The sequence below is a fragment of the Ovis aries genome, chromosome 5, assembly GCF_016772045.2.
Source record: "Ovis aries strain OAR_USU_Benz2616 breed Rambouillet chromosome 5, ARS-UI_Ramb_v3.0, whole genome shotgun sequence".
NCBI lineage: Eukaryota > Metazoa > Chordata > Mammalia > Artiodactyla > Bovidae > Ovis > Ovis aries.
Window position 1 is genome coordinate 11742099 of NC_056058.1, and position 14523 is coordinate 11756621.

General features: G+C 41.4%; 1 protein-coding gene across 2 annotated transcripts; it reads left to right on the forward strand.

Annotated features, from left to right (window-relative positions):
• Positions 1 to 422: 422 nt before the first annotated feature.
• ZNF317 (zinc finger protein 317) lies at positions 423 to 14287 on the forward strand. 2 transcript variants are annotated; one of them, XM_042249884.1, is made up of 8 exons: positions 423 to 592; positions 7871 to 7990; positions 8747 to 8889; positions 9053 to 9179; positions 9312 to 9438; positions 9893 to 9988; positions 10465 to 10547; positions 11055 to 14287. In XM_042249884.1, the coding sequence occupies exons 5-8, from the start codon at positions 9405 to 9407 to the stop codon at positions 12372 to 12374; spliced, it is 1533 nt and encodes a 510-aa protein (XP_042105818.1). In that variant the 5' UTR covers positions 423 to 592; positions 7871 to 7990; positions 8747 to 8889; positions 9053 to 9179; positions 9312 to 9404; the 3' UTR covers positions 12375 to 14287. The 2 variants fall into 2 exon arrangements, with proteins under 2 accessions (XP_042105818.1, XP_004008549.3); XM_004008500.5 differs by lacking the exon at positions 9053 to 9179.
• The last annotated feature ends 236 nt before the right edge of the window (positions 14288 to 14523 follow it).

Here is a 14523-nt window from a genome sequence, read left to right on the forward strand (position 1 = left end):
CCAGGGCTGATCTCCTTTAGAATGGACTGGTTGGATCTCCATGCAGTCCAAGGGACTCTCAAGAGTCTTCTCCAACACCACAGTTCAAAAGCATCAATTCTTCGGCTCTCAGCCTTCACAGTCCAACTCTCACATCCATACATGACCACTGGAAAAACCATAGCCTTGACTAGACGGACCTTCGTCGGCAACGTAACGTCTCTGCTTTTGAATATGCTATCTAGGTTGGTCATAACTTTTCTTCCAAGGAGTATAAATTGGAGAAAATGTGCCTGATTCGTAGATTACACCTAGGCAACTCCCTCAAGCCCGCTTTAATTCCCAAACTACATTTCCCAGAATCCTTTCCGCTCTGTGCTTCCTTGTTCGCGTCCAGTTTTGAAGTCCCGCGACACTTAGAAGGCGGAAGTGAAGCGGAAGCCATTACTCTTGGGAGGAGAGTGCTGCTATACACATGGGAAGAGGAGTGGTCCACCGTGGCTTCTTACAAGCTCTTGGTCCCCGCGGCCTATCGGACTTTCCGTATGAACTTGTCATCCCTTCGGCTGCAGCTTCCGTGACCTTTGCTTCCCATGATTCTACTGTCGGTGATGTAAGTCCCGCTTTCATCGCTTAACCCTTTACTCTTGCCCTTCATGAGAACCCGGGAAGCCCAGAAGGACGGCAGAGTTAACAGGGGACAGGACCTGGGACCGGGAAGCCAGGCAGGAGTGTGTTTTAGACCCTGTGATAAGCGGTATGAAGTGTTGGTGATGAAGTTTAGGACCCGGCTGAGGCACCAGTAATGTGGTCCAAAAAAATTGACATCTTGGGGTGGGGACAGAAAAGCCCATTCCAGATGAGTTCAGGACGTTATTGAGGTGGATATGTGAGTCAGGAATTGGAGACCCAAGAATAAACTACCTACCTTTTGCTTTGTGGTCATTTTTGTCTAATATTAATAGCAGCACACTGGTTTTCTTTCAGTTATCATTTGTCTTGAATGCTTTTTTACACTTAAACTTCTCCGTTATTTAGTTTAGTTGACTGTCGTGTAAATAGTCTATAACTAGATCTAAAAATACACTTCAGCGTTGTTGTTTAACTTGAGAATTAGTCCATTAATATTTAATATGATTACTAATATTTTGCATTGACTTTTGCCATCTTATTTGGTGCTTTCTAGTTTCCCTTCGAATAATTTTTTTATTAGAATATAAGACATATATGCCCCCCGCAAAGTATCAAAACACAAAATTAAAAGAAGAATAAAGTGATTCCTCAAACTAGGACAAGAAAAATAAGATTATGAAAACTCAGAAACCTGTATTCTTCTGAACTGCATCCATCTCCTTCTCCATGATTTTTTCCCTGGATTTTACTGCTTGTATGTTTTCTTAAAAATGTATTTCCTAATTTTGATAATTACTTATGATGAATTATATGCACCCAAGTATTTTCAGAGACATGCGCCTTCCATTCTTTTTTAGATACATAGTGACTTAAATTTTAGTCAGTTTACAAAGCTCCATATACTGTGGTTTTACTTGCAAATTGTGTTTTATTCACGCACACACCTGTGCGTGTGTATAAATTTTGAGAATATTGGCATTATTATGCCATTGAATTTTACAGTTAACTGGTTACATCTTCTATAATGCTTTTCAGTCAAGTTTTATGAGTATCAGCAAGAAAGATATAATGGTTTTTGTTATTGTTAGTTTTATTCTTTGGAAAGTACTGATGTATATTTATGTTTTTCTTTCGTATCACATGTTTATTTTTATTATTTACTTTCTTTGCTGGACTTCCAGTAGTATTGAATGGAGTTCGAAAAGCCAACTTGAGGCAGTCCTGTTTTCTTTCTGACCTTAAGGGGAATTAACTTGAGTGTTAGCTGAAGGCTTTAAAAAAAAAAAAATAGTGTTAGGTAAAGGAAGCTCCTTTTTCCTAATCTAAGAGTTTTTTTGTCATGAAAATCACTCACTGAGTGATTTTTTTTTTCCCAGCATCTACTTTGATGTGTTGATGTACTTAAGTCATCTCAAACTATGCCTGATCTGTAGGTTCTAGTTCTGTTTGTGTTTTAAATGAATAAGTGAAAAATATGATTATCTTATTTACCTGGTAATGGTATTAAACCAATTACAGAATTAAACCAATCTACATTTGAGTGAAATTGGCTTGTAATTTTCCTTTTCTGTTTCACATTTATGCCAGCCTCATAAAATGGGGTGGGAGTGTTCTCTTTTTTTCTGAACTCTGGAATATTTTACCTAAGAATAGACTCACTTTTTCTTTACAAGGGAATTGTACCAGGAAAAACCACTGGGATCTGGAGATTTTTTTTTTTCCTAAAGCTGTTGTTTCAGTTCTCTAAGAGTCAAAGGGCATCCAAGTTCTCTATTTAATTATGGTAAATAAAATTTCTTTAAGAACTTATTCCATCTAAAGCTAAATTGTATAATCAAAGTTGTTAAAATATGGTCTTGAATTCAATTCAGTTCTGTCGCTCAGTCGTGTCCGACTCTTTGTGACCCCATGAACTGCAGCATGCCAGGCTTCCCTGTCCATCACCAACTCCCGGAGCCTACTCAAACTCATGCCCATCATGTCAGTGATGCCATCCAACCATCTCATTCTCTGTCGTTCCCTTCTCCTGCCTTCAGTCTTTTGCAGCATTAAGGTCTTTTCCAGTGAGTGGTTCTTCGCATCAGGTGGCCAAAGTATTGGAGTTTCAGCTTTAGCATCAGTCCTTCCAATGAATATTCAGGACTGATTTCCTTTAGGATGGACTGGTTGGATCTCCTTGCAATCCAAGGGACTCTCAAGAGTCTTCTCCAATACCACAGCTCAAAAGCATCAATTCTTCTGCACTCAGCTTTCTTTATAGTCCAACTCTCACATCCATACATGACTACTGGAAAAACCATAGCTTTGACTAGACAGACCTTTGTCTCTGCTTTTTAATATGCAGTCTAAGTTGGTCATAGCTCTTCTTCCAAGGAGCAAGTGTCTTTTAATTTCATGGCTGCAGTCACCATCTGCAGTGATTTGGGAGCCCCCCAAAAATAAAGTCTGTCACTGTTTCCATTATTTCCCCATCTGTTTGCCATGAAGTCATCTCATACTGTGTTTTTAGTGCTTGATATATGTGTGATGTTACCAGTCTTTCATTCTTGTATTTATATGTTCTTTCCTTTATTTTAAATAAGTCCTGTCAGAATTGTGTCAATTTTCTTTTTCTCTTAAAACTTTTGGCTTGATTGAACCACTTTATAATATGTATGTTTTCTGTTTCATAACTTTGTGTTCTTCATAATTTTCTTCTTTTACTTTCTTGGCACGTTTCTTTACAATTTCTTACATTGGATACCTGCACATCCCAAAGGACTGTAGTGAATATTCTATTGTATTTCAGTTCTAAGTATTATCAAATACTATGACTTCTTTGACATGAAAGTTATTTAGGACTTTTAGTTTCAATTTCTGTGACCTTTTCCTGGTTTTTGGTTATTGTTTGCTAACTTAACACTGTAGTCAGCTTGATGCCATTTTCTGAGACACACGTTGTACCCCATGTGTGGTTGGATTTTATAGTTAGGAAATACTATTTCATCTTATGCAGTCTGCATATAGTTATTGAGTTGTCTGCTTGAACGTATTATTGAGAGCTCTGGTAGTGGCTTTGTCCATTCTCCTTAGAGACCTACCACCCTCCCCCTGTATTTTTGAGGCTAAAACATATATAGTATATAGCTAAAACAGTTATAGCTTTTTCAGGGGTTATACCTTTTTTCATTATGCAGTTCCTCAGTTTTTACTCTTAGCCTTTTTGGTTTAATTCATTCTGGTATTAAAATATTTAAACCAGATTTTTAAAAAAGTATTTACCTTGTATGTGAAGCAAAAGTCATTCAGTCATGTCCGACTCTTTGTGACTCCATGGGGTGTACAGTCCATGGAATTTTCCAGGCCAGAATACTGGGGTGGGTAGCCTTTCCCTTCTCTAGGGGATCTTCCCAACCCAGGGATTGAACCCAGGTCTACCCGCATTGTATGCAGATTCTTTACCAGCTGAGCCACAAGGGAAGCCCATTTACCTTTCCATTCTTGCTATATCCTTATTTTTTAGATGTTCCTGCAAGCACCATATAACTGGATTGTTTTTACTCCATTTTGAGAATCTACTGTGGTTGAAGCGTTTGGTCAGCTTTTTTATAGCTTTTTTTTTTTTTTTTTTTTCCTGCCCTCTAGCTTTTGATTTGAGAATTTTGTTCACTCCACATTTTTCTTTGCATGTTTTGAATTTATCTATGTGTGTATATATATATGTAGAATTTATTTATATGTATTATCTTAGTAGTTGTCTTGGAGAATTCTTATCCTTGTTTGTTCATGAAATTTAGATTTTTGATACCTTATCACTCTCCTCATTTACATCACTCTCCTGGTTTTGTGATCATCCATTTTATTATTTTTAAAAAATATTTATTTAATTATTTGGTTGTACCTGGTCTTAATTGTGGCAAACAAGATCTTGAATCTTTATTTTGTGGCATGCAGGGTCAAGTTCCCTGATCAGGGATTGAACCTGGTCCCCCTGCATTGTGAGCAGAATTTTAGCCACTGGACCATCAGATCATGCCACTGGTCTTGCATTCTAATTTTGTCTTTTTTTTTTTTAACTCGAAAGAGATTATCGTGTATAGTCATGTTTAGTTTCATTATACCCACACATTTTCCTTGTTGTGTTCTTTCTTTGGTTCATGGACTCTTTGGTGTAAGTTCTTAACAGTCTTTGCTTCCTTGAATTTCCCATTCTCCCTAAAGTATTTGTTTTAGAATTTCTCTTTTCTGTGAGTGGCAAGTTCAAATATGATGTTATTTTGCCATCTTAATGGACATTTTGATTTTTAAAGTATATTCCAGAGCCGTGAAGATGTTCCACTATCTTCTGGCTCCCATTGTTGCTGGCCACTAGTCAGGTGTCAGCCTAATGTTTTACTTTTTTAAAGCAGTGATTCTTAAAGTGTGTTCTTCAGACCAACAGCATCAGCATCACCTGGGAATTTGTTATAAACGCATATTCTTGCATTTCACACCCCATATCTTCGGAGTCAAAAACTGGGGCTAGGGCCTAGCAATGTGAGTTTTTAAAAATACATTTCCAGTTTTAACAGGCTCTCCAGGTGATTGAGATGCAACTAGAAGTTGCATCCCATTGCTTTAAAGGTAACCTGCATTATTTTCCTCCCAGGCTGCTATTCAGATATTCTTCTGCCATTTTTGTTCTCTGGTTCAGTTTAATTGTATCTAACTGTGATCCGTTTTTATCTTCAGTGTTTTTATATTTGCCTTCTGAAATGAGAAGTTCACAGCTACTGTGTTCTGCAATAATTGCCTGGACTCCTTCCTTCTCCTTTTAGAATTCTATTTAGAATCAGTTCAGCCATTTTCCTCTGTCTCCCATGGCTCTTTATGCTTATCATCTCTTTATCTGTGTGCCCTCATGTTTATTCTCTAGAAGTGGTTTTAAAATTTAAGCCTGTGTAAAAGTCACCTATAGTGCTTGTTATTAATAAAATAGATTCATCAGTCTACTTCAAAACTCTCCTTTAATTGGGCTTGGATATGAACTGGGAAGCAGAATTATTAAAGTTCTCTAGGTGATGTTTATGCAGCTGGCTTGAGGACCAGACTTTGTGTGAGACTCTGAAAAACGGGTTTGTTTGTTTGTTTTGAGAGGGGGACTGTGTAACCTGATGAAACTCTTTATTTCAACATTTTGCCTTTTTTTTTTTAACAATTGTAATTGTCCTTTTAGAAATTACGCATTTTAAAATTTCTGTGTATTTATTACCAGCGTGTGAATGATTTTTAAAAATACCTGTGTTTATTTTGTATTGTGCTTAAAATAGTTTTGAATGGGAGATTTAACCAGTATATGTAGGTTGCCTGTTGGAAACAGAAGTATTAATCTGTCCTTTTATCCCCTGGGACATTTCATTTGATTGGTTGAAAGCTTACAGATAGTGAAGTATAGAGATGTTAATTTATGAGTGTAACACATTTCTGGAGTAAAAAAAATGGCTTGCAGTATTCTCAAAACTATTGTTTCTTTGGGCCTACAGGAATGACTGGTAGAGACAGTTCTAGCAGGGGCAGAAATACCACTCAATAAAAGTAACAAAAAGATTATTCTCTCTATAGTAGTTCCACCTGCAAATTCTGAATATCTCTGGGTTGTATTACAAAATTGAATATGGGGATTTTAAATCAAATATTGGAGGAATTATGGCCACAAAAGGAGAAATCCTAATAGAACAATTGTAAAGGATAAAATGTATTTTGGACTGAAAAACGATGAAGGTAGGTCTTTTGTAATTTGAGGAGCAGTGGTGAGATTAGGGTGAGGGAGAAATGCATGTGAGCATGCAGAATACATGGTGGCATTAACTCTGTGCTTGTGTGATGCTGAGATCTGTATCTAGGGTCACCAATTCTAGCTCAACAAGTGGTATAATTGCTCAGATGAGAAATACTCCAGAACCTTGCTCTGGTCTATAGTTTACATTACCATGAGACTTTGAAAATATCCCACAGATTTGAAATTGATGTGAGTGCATTCTCCATCCAGGCTTGAACCACTTGTGTACCTTGCCCCATATTGCAGATGGTGAACAGTGAGGGCCAAGGCGTGCCTAAGCCACATGGCTGTGTCAACATACATATATCTCATAGGATCTGAACAGGATCCCCCTCCTCTCCAAGTTCCATCCCTTGTGATCTTTCCAAGACCCCAAGGCCCAAGGACGTCATCTCAGTATGAAGAGAAATGTGGGTCAGCTTATTTGTCACCATTCACTGTTACACTCACTTTAAACCTGTTTATTATTTGAGGTACTGTTCCAGACACTGCATACTCAGTTGCTTAGTCATGTCCAACTCTTTGTGACCCATAGACTGTAGCCCACCAGGCTCCTCTGTCCCTTGCATTTTCCAGACACAATACTGGAGAGTGGGTTGCCATTTCCTTCTCCAGGGGATGTTCCTGACTCAGGGATCGAACCTGCATCTCTTATGGCAGGTGGGTTCTTTTACCCACTGAGCCACCTGGGGAAGCCCTTCAGACACTGCAGCAGTGAACAAAACAAAGACGTGAAAAATCTTTGTCTTCCTGGCACTTCATGTCTAACAGGGTACATATTGTGTAGGAGATTTTGTCCAGAGAGCAGATTTTTGAATCATTGTTAGTGAGGCGAACCTGATTCTAGTGATGACAAGCCCTGAGCTGTAGCCCACAGTTCATAGAGTATGGGGCCAAAGGCATTGGAGATCGGAACACATGGTCCTAGATGGATCCTCCTCTTGGTTACTTGAACCATCATAAGCCAGGATGAGCCTTGAATAAGTCTGGAGCCTAAGTGTTTAGTGAGTGAATTGGTAACATGGACTTTTCATGTGGCTCAGTGGTAAAGAATCTGCTTGCCAAGCAGGAGATGCAGGTTTGATCACTGGGTTGGGACAGTCCCCTGGAGTAGGAAATGGGAACCACTCCAGTATTCTTGCCTGAGAAATTTCATGGACAAAGGAGCCTGGTGGGCTATGGTCCATGGAGTTGCAAAAGAGTTGGACATGGCTTAGCGACTGAATAACAATTGGTGACACATTACTTGAGAGAGTGACTCTGAGTCTTAGTTGAGGTGGGTCCAGGACCTCCACCATGTTGTCTGGAGGTTTTACCTAAGCAAGATTAAGGCCCAGGATGAGACAGAACTTGCTTCTCAAAAGAGGAAATGCTGAAAAACAAAAGTCAGAATTGTCATGTGAGCGGGAGAGACAGAAAACCTTTGGCTACACCTAGTAGTCTTTCTCTCGTTTCCTACAGATGTCCACTCCAGGAGACCCATGAGAGAGAAAGTGGCTTCCTGGTCCCAGGCCCTGCTCTTCAGGCAGATTTACTGTCATTCTCGTAAGATGGCAGCTCTTGGCCTGGCTCCCACATGGGGTAAGTTCTTCGGGTGTTGAATGCCCTCAGAAATCAAGCTTCCATGGCTCCTGCCACTTCACTGAGGGCAAGGATATGCATAGCTAGGGAAGCCGTCAGGTCAAAAATGGTGGGGGAATGTGTGAACTGAAGTGGGTGGGGCATGCGTGAACTGAAGTGGGTGGGGCAGAGTCCTGAGAGCTCCCCTGGCAACTGTGTCTGATTCAGGGTCTTTGTGAGTTTGGGTGAGGCAGGGAGTGTTTGTAGTTGGTGAGCAAAGAAGGCTACAGGTAATTGATAACCCATTGGAGAAGGAAATGGCAACCCACTCCAGTACTCTTGCTTGGAGAATCCCATGGAGGGAGGAGTCTGGTAGGTTATAGTCCATGGGGTCGCAAAGAGTCGGACACGACTGAGCGGCTTTACTTACTTACTTTACTTATTATTTTAATAAATCTGAGCAAAGTAATAGCTCCATCTCTTAGAGCTTTCATTTTTTCACTCATAAATTGAGAATGAGAACATATATTAGTTTCTTTCTTTTTTATTTTTTGAGGATGTGTGTCATTTTCTTTATGGCTATGTAGGCCCACCACCCTTTTTCCTATCCTTGAGTGGAGCAGGGCTGCTCTGGCTTGTTACACAACTTGTGTATGTGTGTGTGTGTGATTGTGATTGGGGCATGTGCACTGCACACACACATAATTAGTATGGGATCATTTCCTGATTTGCGAGTGTCAGGTGGGCTTTAATCCTCATGGGTTCTCTCTTCTCTAGCTATGACCAGCCAGGAGCCTGCCTGTATCCATGAGTCAGAAATTCCTCTTTCTTCAAAAGACCCTTCCTGTCCCCAGGATGTTGACCTGTTTGCATGCAATGGCCTGGAACCTCATACATCAACCAGTGTTGAACCATCCCAGGTATACCAAGCTCTTTAAGACCCCTGAAGGTGGGGGAGGGTCTTCATCTAGGCTGATGGATGCCTGATCAGAGTGCAAGAGGAAGAAGCAGAGAAGGTTGTGAGGCTGGTATCAGGGATGTTAGGGAAAATGACGTGTAACAAGTTGTTTTTTCATCATACAGCTCAAAGCTCTCAGGCCAGGCTGGAAGTGAAAGGAGGTTTGATCCCACGTCAGATGCATTTGAAGCAATGAGATAGGATGAAATTATCTCATAAGGAAGAGAAGACATCTAAGAACTGTCTTCTAAAGTAAATGTTTAGACCTCAGAGCCCTGTATTGACAATCCTGTGTTTAGAGTCTCTCACACGTAGTCTTTATCCTCAGCCATCTTTTAACACAGGCTGGGTTCTCACTGACCCCAAATGTGTGTGGTGTTTCAGGAATCAGTGACTTTCCAGGATGTTGCTGTGGACTTCACTGAGAAGGAGTGGCCCTTGCTGGACTCTACTCAGAGAAAACTGTACAAAGATGTGATGCTGGAGAACTATAGTAACCTTGCCTCAGTGGGTAAGGCTGGTGTCATTTCTTCATTCGTTCATTCATGAATCAAATGTCCTTGTTACATGTGCTTGCTGTGGCTCAGGAACTGTGTAGGGATTTAGAATACAGTTATGGACAAGTTGACCTGGTCCCTGCCCTAGTGGTATCTCCCTTTGGATATTGAGATCTGTCCACTGCATTGACCTTGGAGGTTATGTGTGTCTGAGCTTGGGCATAGTTTTCTGAGTTAAGAAATCCTCATTCTTTTGAAGGGCAAAATGTGTGGGAATATTTGGGGGTTTTTGTTTTATGAAAGCCTTTCACTGTGTTCCTTAGAAATGTGGCACCGCCATTTTGCTGCTCCTAAAGTCAGACTTGTCCATCCTCAGAACACTGAAGACCAAAACACTGACCCCAGACTATTGGAAGGGGTGGTCCTCTGCACAATCTTCCCTCAACATATGTCTTTCCCCATGAGTAGGGTGCCAGGTGGGCAAACCCAGCCTCATCTCCCACTTGGAGCAAGAAGAGGAGCTGAGGACAGAGGATCGGGAACTTCACCGAGGCCCTTGTCCCGGTAAGCACCAGGCAGACACAAGTGCTGCTGAGAATCTGCTCTTGCCAGCGATGGGGATGAATGGAGCTTCATTGGGAAACCTCACCCAGGTTGAAAATGCGCTTTCTCTTTGACTACACCTCCATCCTCTCAAAAGTCTTTTGGTTTTGGTGTCCCTTCATCTTTAAATTTGAAGTGGCCATGTGGGCTCTTTGTCTCATTCTTTCCTATTCAACATTCTTGGTCATACTCTTAATATCATTATCAGTGTTAGTATTTGAAGAGTTAATTCTTAGTGAGTCAACTTAAATTTCTACCCCCTTCATTGCCAGATGTCTCACACTTCCAGATTTCTCAATCCTTTTTACCACTCCCCTCTCACATTCCCTTCTTTTCTTTATGATTTGTATCTGCAAAGAAAGCCACCTCTATTTTTGTCACTGTCATCCCACCATTTTTCTTCGCCAGCAGGTTGATATTTTCCCAATTTGTTTCAGATTGGGCGACGCCATCTAAAACCAAATGGTCAATTCTTGTGGAAGACATTTTTGGGAAGGAAACATCTAATGGTGTGACAGTGGTAAGATTTCCTTGGAATAATTGTGAATCTTCCATATTGGGAGAGGACAGGGGTTAGCCTGAGTTAGAAAAGCTTCTCAAAGCCAGGCAGGTCCCCCACACCCCTCAGCCACCCCCAAGAGCAAACAGTGGTAGAGATAGTATTACCAGTTTGGGGAAAACCCTGAATTTGGCCCCAGACTTTTCTTAAAGTCCTATTGAGTAATTATTTCTATAACTACATCTCAGATGTTGAGTGTTGGCTTAATTTAGTTTTAAACAGTTAACAAAGTGTATATGCAAGAAGCTTTGTGAAAGTTACATTCATGGCATTCATTTATTTTCTTTTTTGATGGAGTCCATACAGGGCAGGAGCAATATTTTTGCTTTGCAGATTGTGACATCATTAGTAATTGCAATATGCTTCTACTTATACCAGTTTATGTGGGGATAGTCTTAGGAATGTAACAAACATAGGATATGCCTTAGTCATTTCCTTAATGCCTTAGTGATCCCTCTCCATCAACAGGAAAACAGTCAGCTTGGAGAGAAGTCCGCGGAGTACACTAACCTGTTTGACGTCTTTAGCATAGGCGCTCATCTCACTCAGCAGTTGGGAAGGCACACTGGCAAGAGACCGTATCACCGCCGGGACTGTGGGGTGACTTTCAGGAACAGGTCCCATGTAACCCAACACATGAGCGTTTACAATGGGAGGAAGATGCACGAATGTCATCAGTGCCAGAAAGCCTTCACTACAAGTGCTTCCCTCACACGGCACAGGAGAATACATACTGGGGAGAAGCCCTACGAGTGCAGTGCCTGTGGGAAGGCTTTCAATGACCCCTCAGCCCTCAGGAGTCACGCAAGAACTCATCTCACAGAGAAACCCTTCGACTGCACTCAATGTGGGAATGCCTTCCGCACCCTCTCCTCCCTGAAGATACACATGAGAGTCCACACTGGGGAGCGGCCATACAAGTGTGACGAGTGTGGGAAGGCTTATGGCCGGAGCTGCCACCTCATTGCCCATAGGAGAACACACACTGGGGAGAGACCCTATGAGTGTCATGATTGTGGCAAGGCTTTCCAGCACCCCTCCCATCTCAAAGAACACGTTAGGAATCACACTGGGGAGAAGCCCTACGAGTGCACGCAGTGTGGGAAAGCCTTCCGGTGGAAGTCAAACTTTAACTTGCACAAGAAGAACCACACAGTAGAGAAAACCTACGAGTGTAAAGAGTGTGGGAAGTCTTTCGGCGACCTCCTGTCCCGGAGGAAACACATGAGAATTCACATTGTAAAGAAGCCTGTCGAGTGCAGACAGTGCGGGAAGGCATTCAGGAACCAGTCCATCCTCAAGACGCACATGAATTCCCATACTGGAGAGAAGCCATATAGGTGTGACCTCTGCGGGAAAGCCTTCAGTGCCAGCTCCAACCTAACTGCGCACAGGAAGATCCACACCCAAGAGAGGCGCTATGAGTGTGCTGCTTGCGGGAAAGTCTTTGGAGACTATTTATCCCGGAGGAGGCACATGAGCATTCATCTCGTGAAGAAGCGTGTTGAATGCAGACAGTGTGGGAAAGCCTTCAGAAACCAGTCAACCCTCAAGACACACATGAGAAGTCACACAGGAGAGAAGCCCTATGAGTGCGACCACTGTGGGAAGGCCTTCAGCATCGGCTCGAACCTCAATGTGCACAGAAGGATACACACTGGGGAGAAGCCCTATGAGTGCCTGGCCTGCGGGAAAGCCTTCAGTGACCATTCATCCCTCAGGAGCCACGTGAAAACTCACCGGGGTGAGAAGCTTTTTGTGTCATCGGTGTGGAAAAGACTCCAGTGACACATCTTTTTTAAAGAAAAACAGGAGAACTCAGATTGGCAGGGAACCTGACAGGTGTCGGGAAGTCAGGAAGCTTTGAGGAACTCATCTCACTGGGCATAAATTGTTAACTTGGGAGAAATTCAGTTTATATAAAAGCTGTGGAAAGACTTGGGTTTTTCCATGTCGCATTGGAACTATGTAAGAACTCACAGTGGTTGAGAAAACGTGTATCTGAGGTGTGAGGAAGCCGTCAGTGTACGTGTAGCTCTCAAAAAACAGGAGAACTTTGAGAGGGAACCCCTAACCTGGTATTTAGCGTCAGAATGACTTTAGTACCACCTTGTACCTTCTGGGCACAAGAACAAGCTCATCCTGGAGGATCTCTGTAAATTCCATGACTGGACAAACCTTTCCTGGTCTGATTGTATCCCTCATGAGAGAAATCACACTAAAGAGAAAAGTCTATGAAATAAGGACCACAGGGAAGCCAGTAACAGGTTGGCAGGCTATAGCCAGCTGTCTATTTTAATGCAGCTGGCAAGTTTAGAATAGTGGTTGTATTTTTAAAGAAGAAAAAAATTGATGGAGACCACTTTTGGCCCACAAAGCCTAAAATACTCAACTCTCTGGCCCTTTACAGAAAAAAGAATGCCAATACTTTATCTACAGCAGTGGGGATAATTTTGCTCCCTGGGGGACATTTGGCAAAGTCTAGAGACATAGTCAGTCTTTAAAAGTGGAGGGAGGTTGCCACTGGCATGTTTTGGAAGACACCAAGGATGCTGCTAAATATCCTACAGTGCACAGGGGCTTTCCTCAAGAGGGAGAAAGTATGTGCCCCAGAATGTCAGTATTGCTAAGGTTGAGAAATTTTAACCAACAATTACTCATGTTTTTATGAAACACGTGGGCACTCACATTATGAGAAATTCCTATTTACAGCTTCAAAACTATACTCAGTGTAATTGTTTTAGGAATCACATGAGAACCCACACTGCAGACAGTCCCTCTGTGGAGTTTCATCCACAGCCCTCTCACGTGTGTGTATGAGAATTCTCTCCTCATTAGGATTTCTCAGTACATGTGGAATTGCACTTATCAGTTAGTTTTCTATCACAAAAATGGACCCCAGCTCATTAATTTTTCAGTATTTAATTTTAATGTTATGCTCTTGCAAATAACCCTCATGCCTCATCACAGAAGGTTTGTACATAGTATTCTACTATAATTTGATTTGTGATATGTGTTTATTTCCTTTTGGACAGCTTACTTTAAACAGTGGGGTTTTTTGTTTGTTTGTTTAGAATAGTGTCATGTGCTGTGTAACATGTGGGTATTTTTAGTACCTGTTTGTTACAAATATCTAATTCAAATAAGTTGTGATCAGAGCAGGATGTCATCATCAAATTGGTCCTTTGAAATGTTTTTGGCCTCCTGTACAGCCACAAGTAACCTAAACTTGTAGTTGCATCTTTAGTATCTTTTTTTTTCTTATCAGAAAGATCCAAGTTCTGATTAGTAAGGTATACTATTTTAGAAAATCTCTTACAGGTTTTCCTGCAACTAGTGGAGTCCATGTCCACAGCCTGGCCATTGACAAAAAAAGCAGATACAGGCTGTGAGAAAGCACTTAAGAGTCTGTCTTACCTGGATTCCTCTCTACATCCCCTACCCCTGCCCTGCCCCCAACTTGTTCTTCCCCTTACTTCTCACCTTGAGAAGGGATCCAGTACCTAGTGTTAAAGATCCATCTTATGACCATGAAGATACAAGCCACAGGCTAAGCAAGAGGGTTGGGGCAGTTTACTGCAGAAAAATCACAATAATCTTGGCTTCCTTGGTGGCCTCTTTGAGTGTCTGCACTAGCCCTGGATTTGTTATTTCCAGACTTACTATTACATGAGAAAAAATAAAACTGGTTATTGGTTTAAGCTGCTTTGGATATTTCATTGTTTAATCTATTTAATAATTGTTTTATTGGTGGTGGGAATGTTCTACTGTACCAGATTGGATGTTGTCCATAACCCATGCATCAAGTCATTAGTGGGGTTGGGTAGCTGTTGCTATACATGTTGGTATAATCTGCTTATAATTGTTGGATTTGGGTTTTTTAAAATCCTTAAGGGCATCCCTGGTGGCTCAGTGGTAAAGAATCCACCTGCAGTGC

Coding starts and splice junctions, on each gene's coding strand:
- ZNF317 (XM_004008500.5), top strand. CDS start 7,891: ATGAGAGAGAAAGTGGCTTCCTGGTCCCAGGCCCTGCTCTTCAGGCAG. Junction 9,439..9,892: donor TAGTAACCTTGCCTCAGTGG/GTAAGGCTGGTG, acceptor CCCCATGAGTAG/GGTGCCAGGTGGGCAAACCC. Junction 9,989..10,464: donor TCACCGAGGCCCTTGTCCCG/GTAAGCACCAGG, acceptor AATTTGTTTCAG/ATTGGGCGACGCCATCTAAA.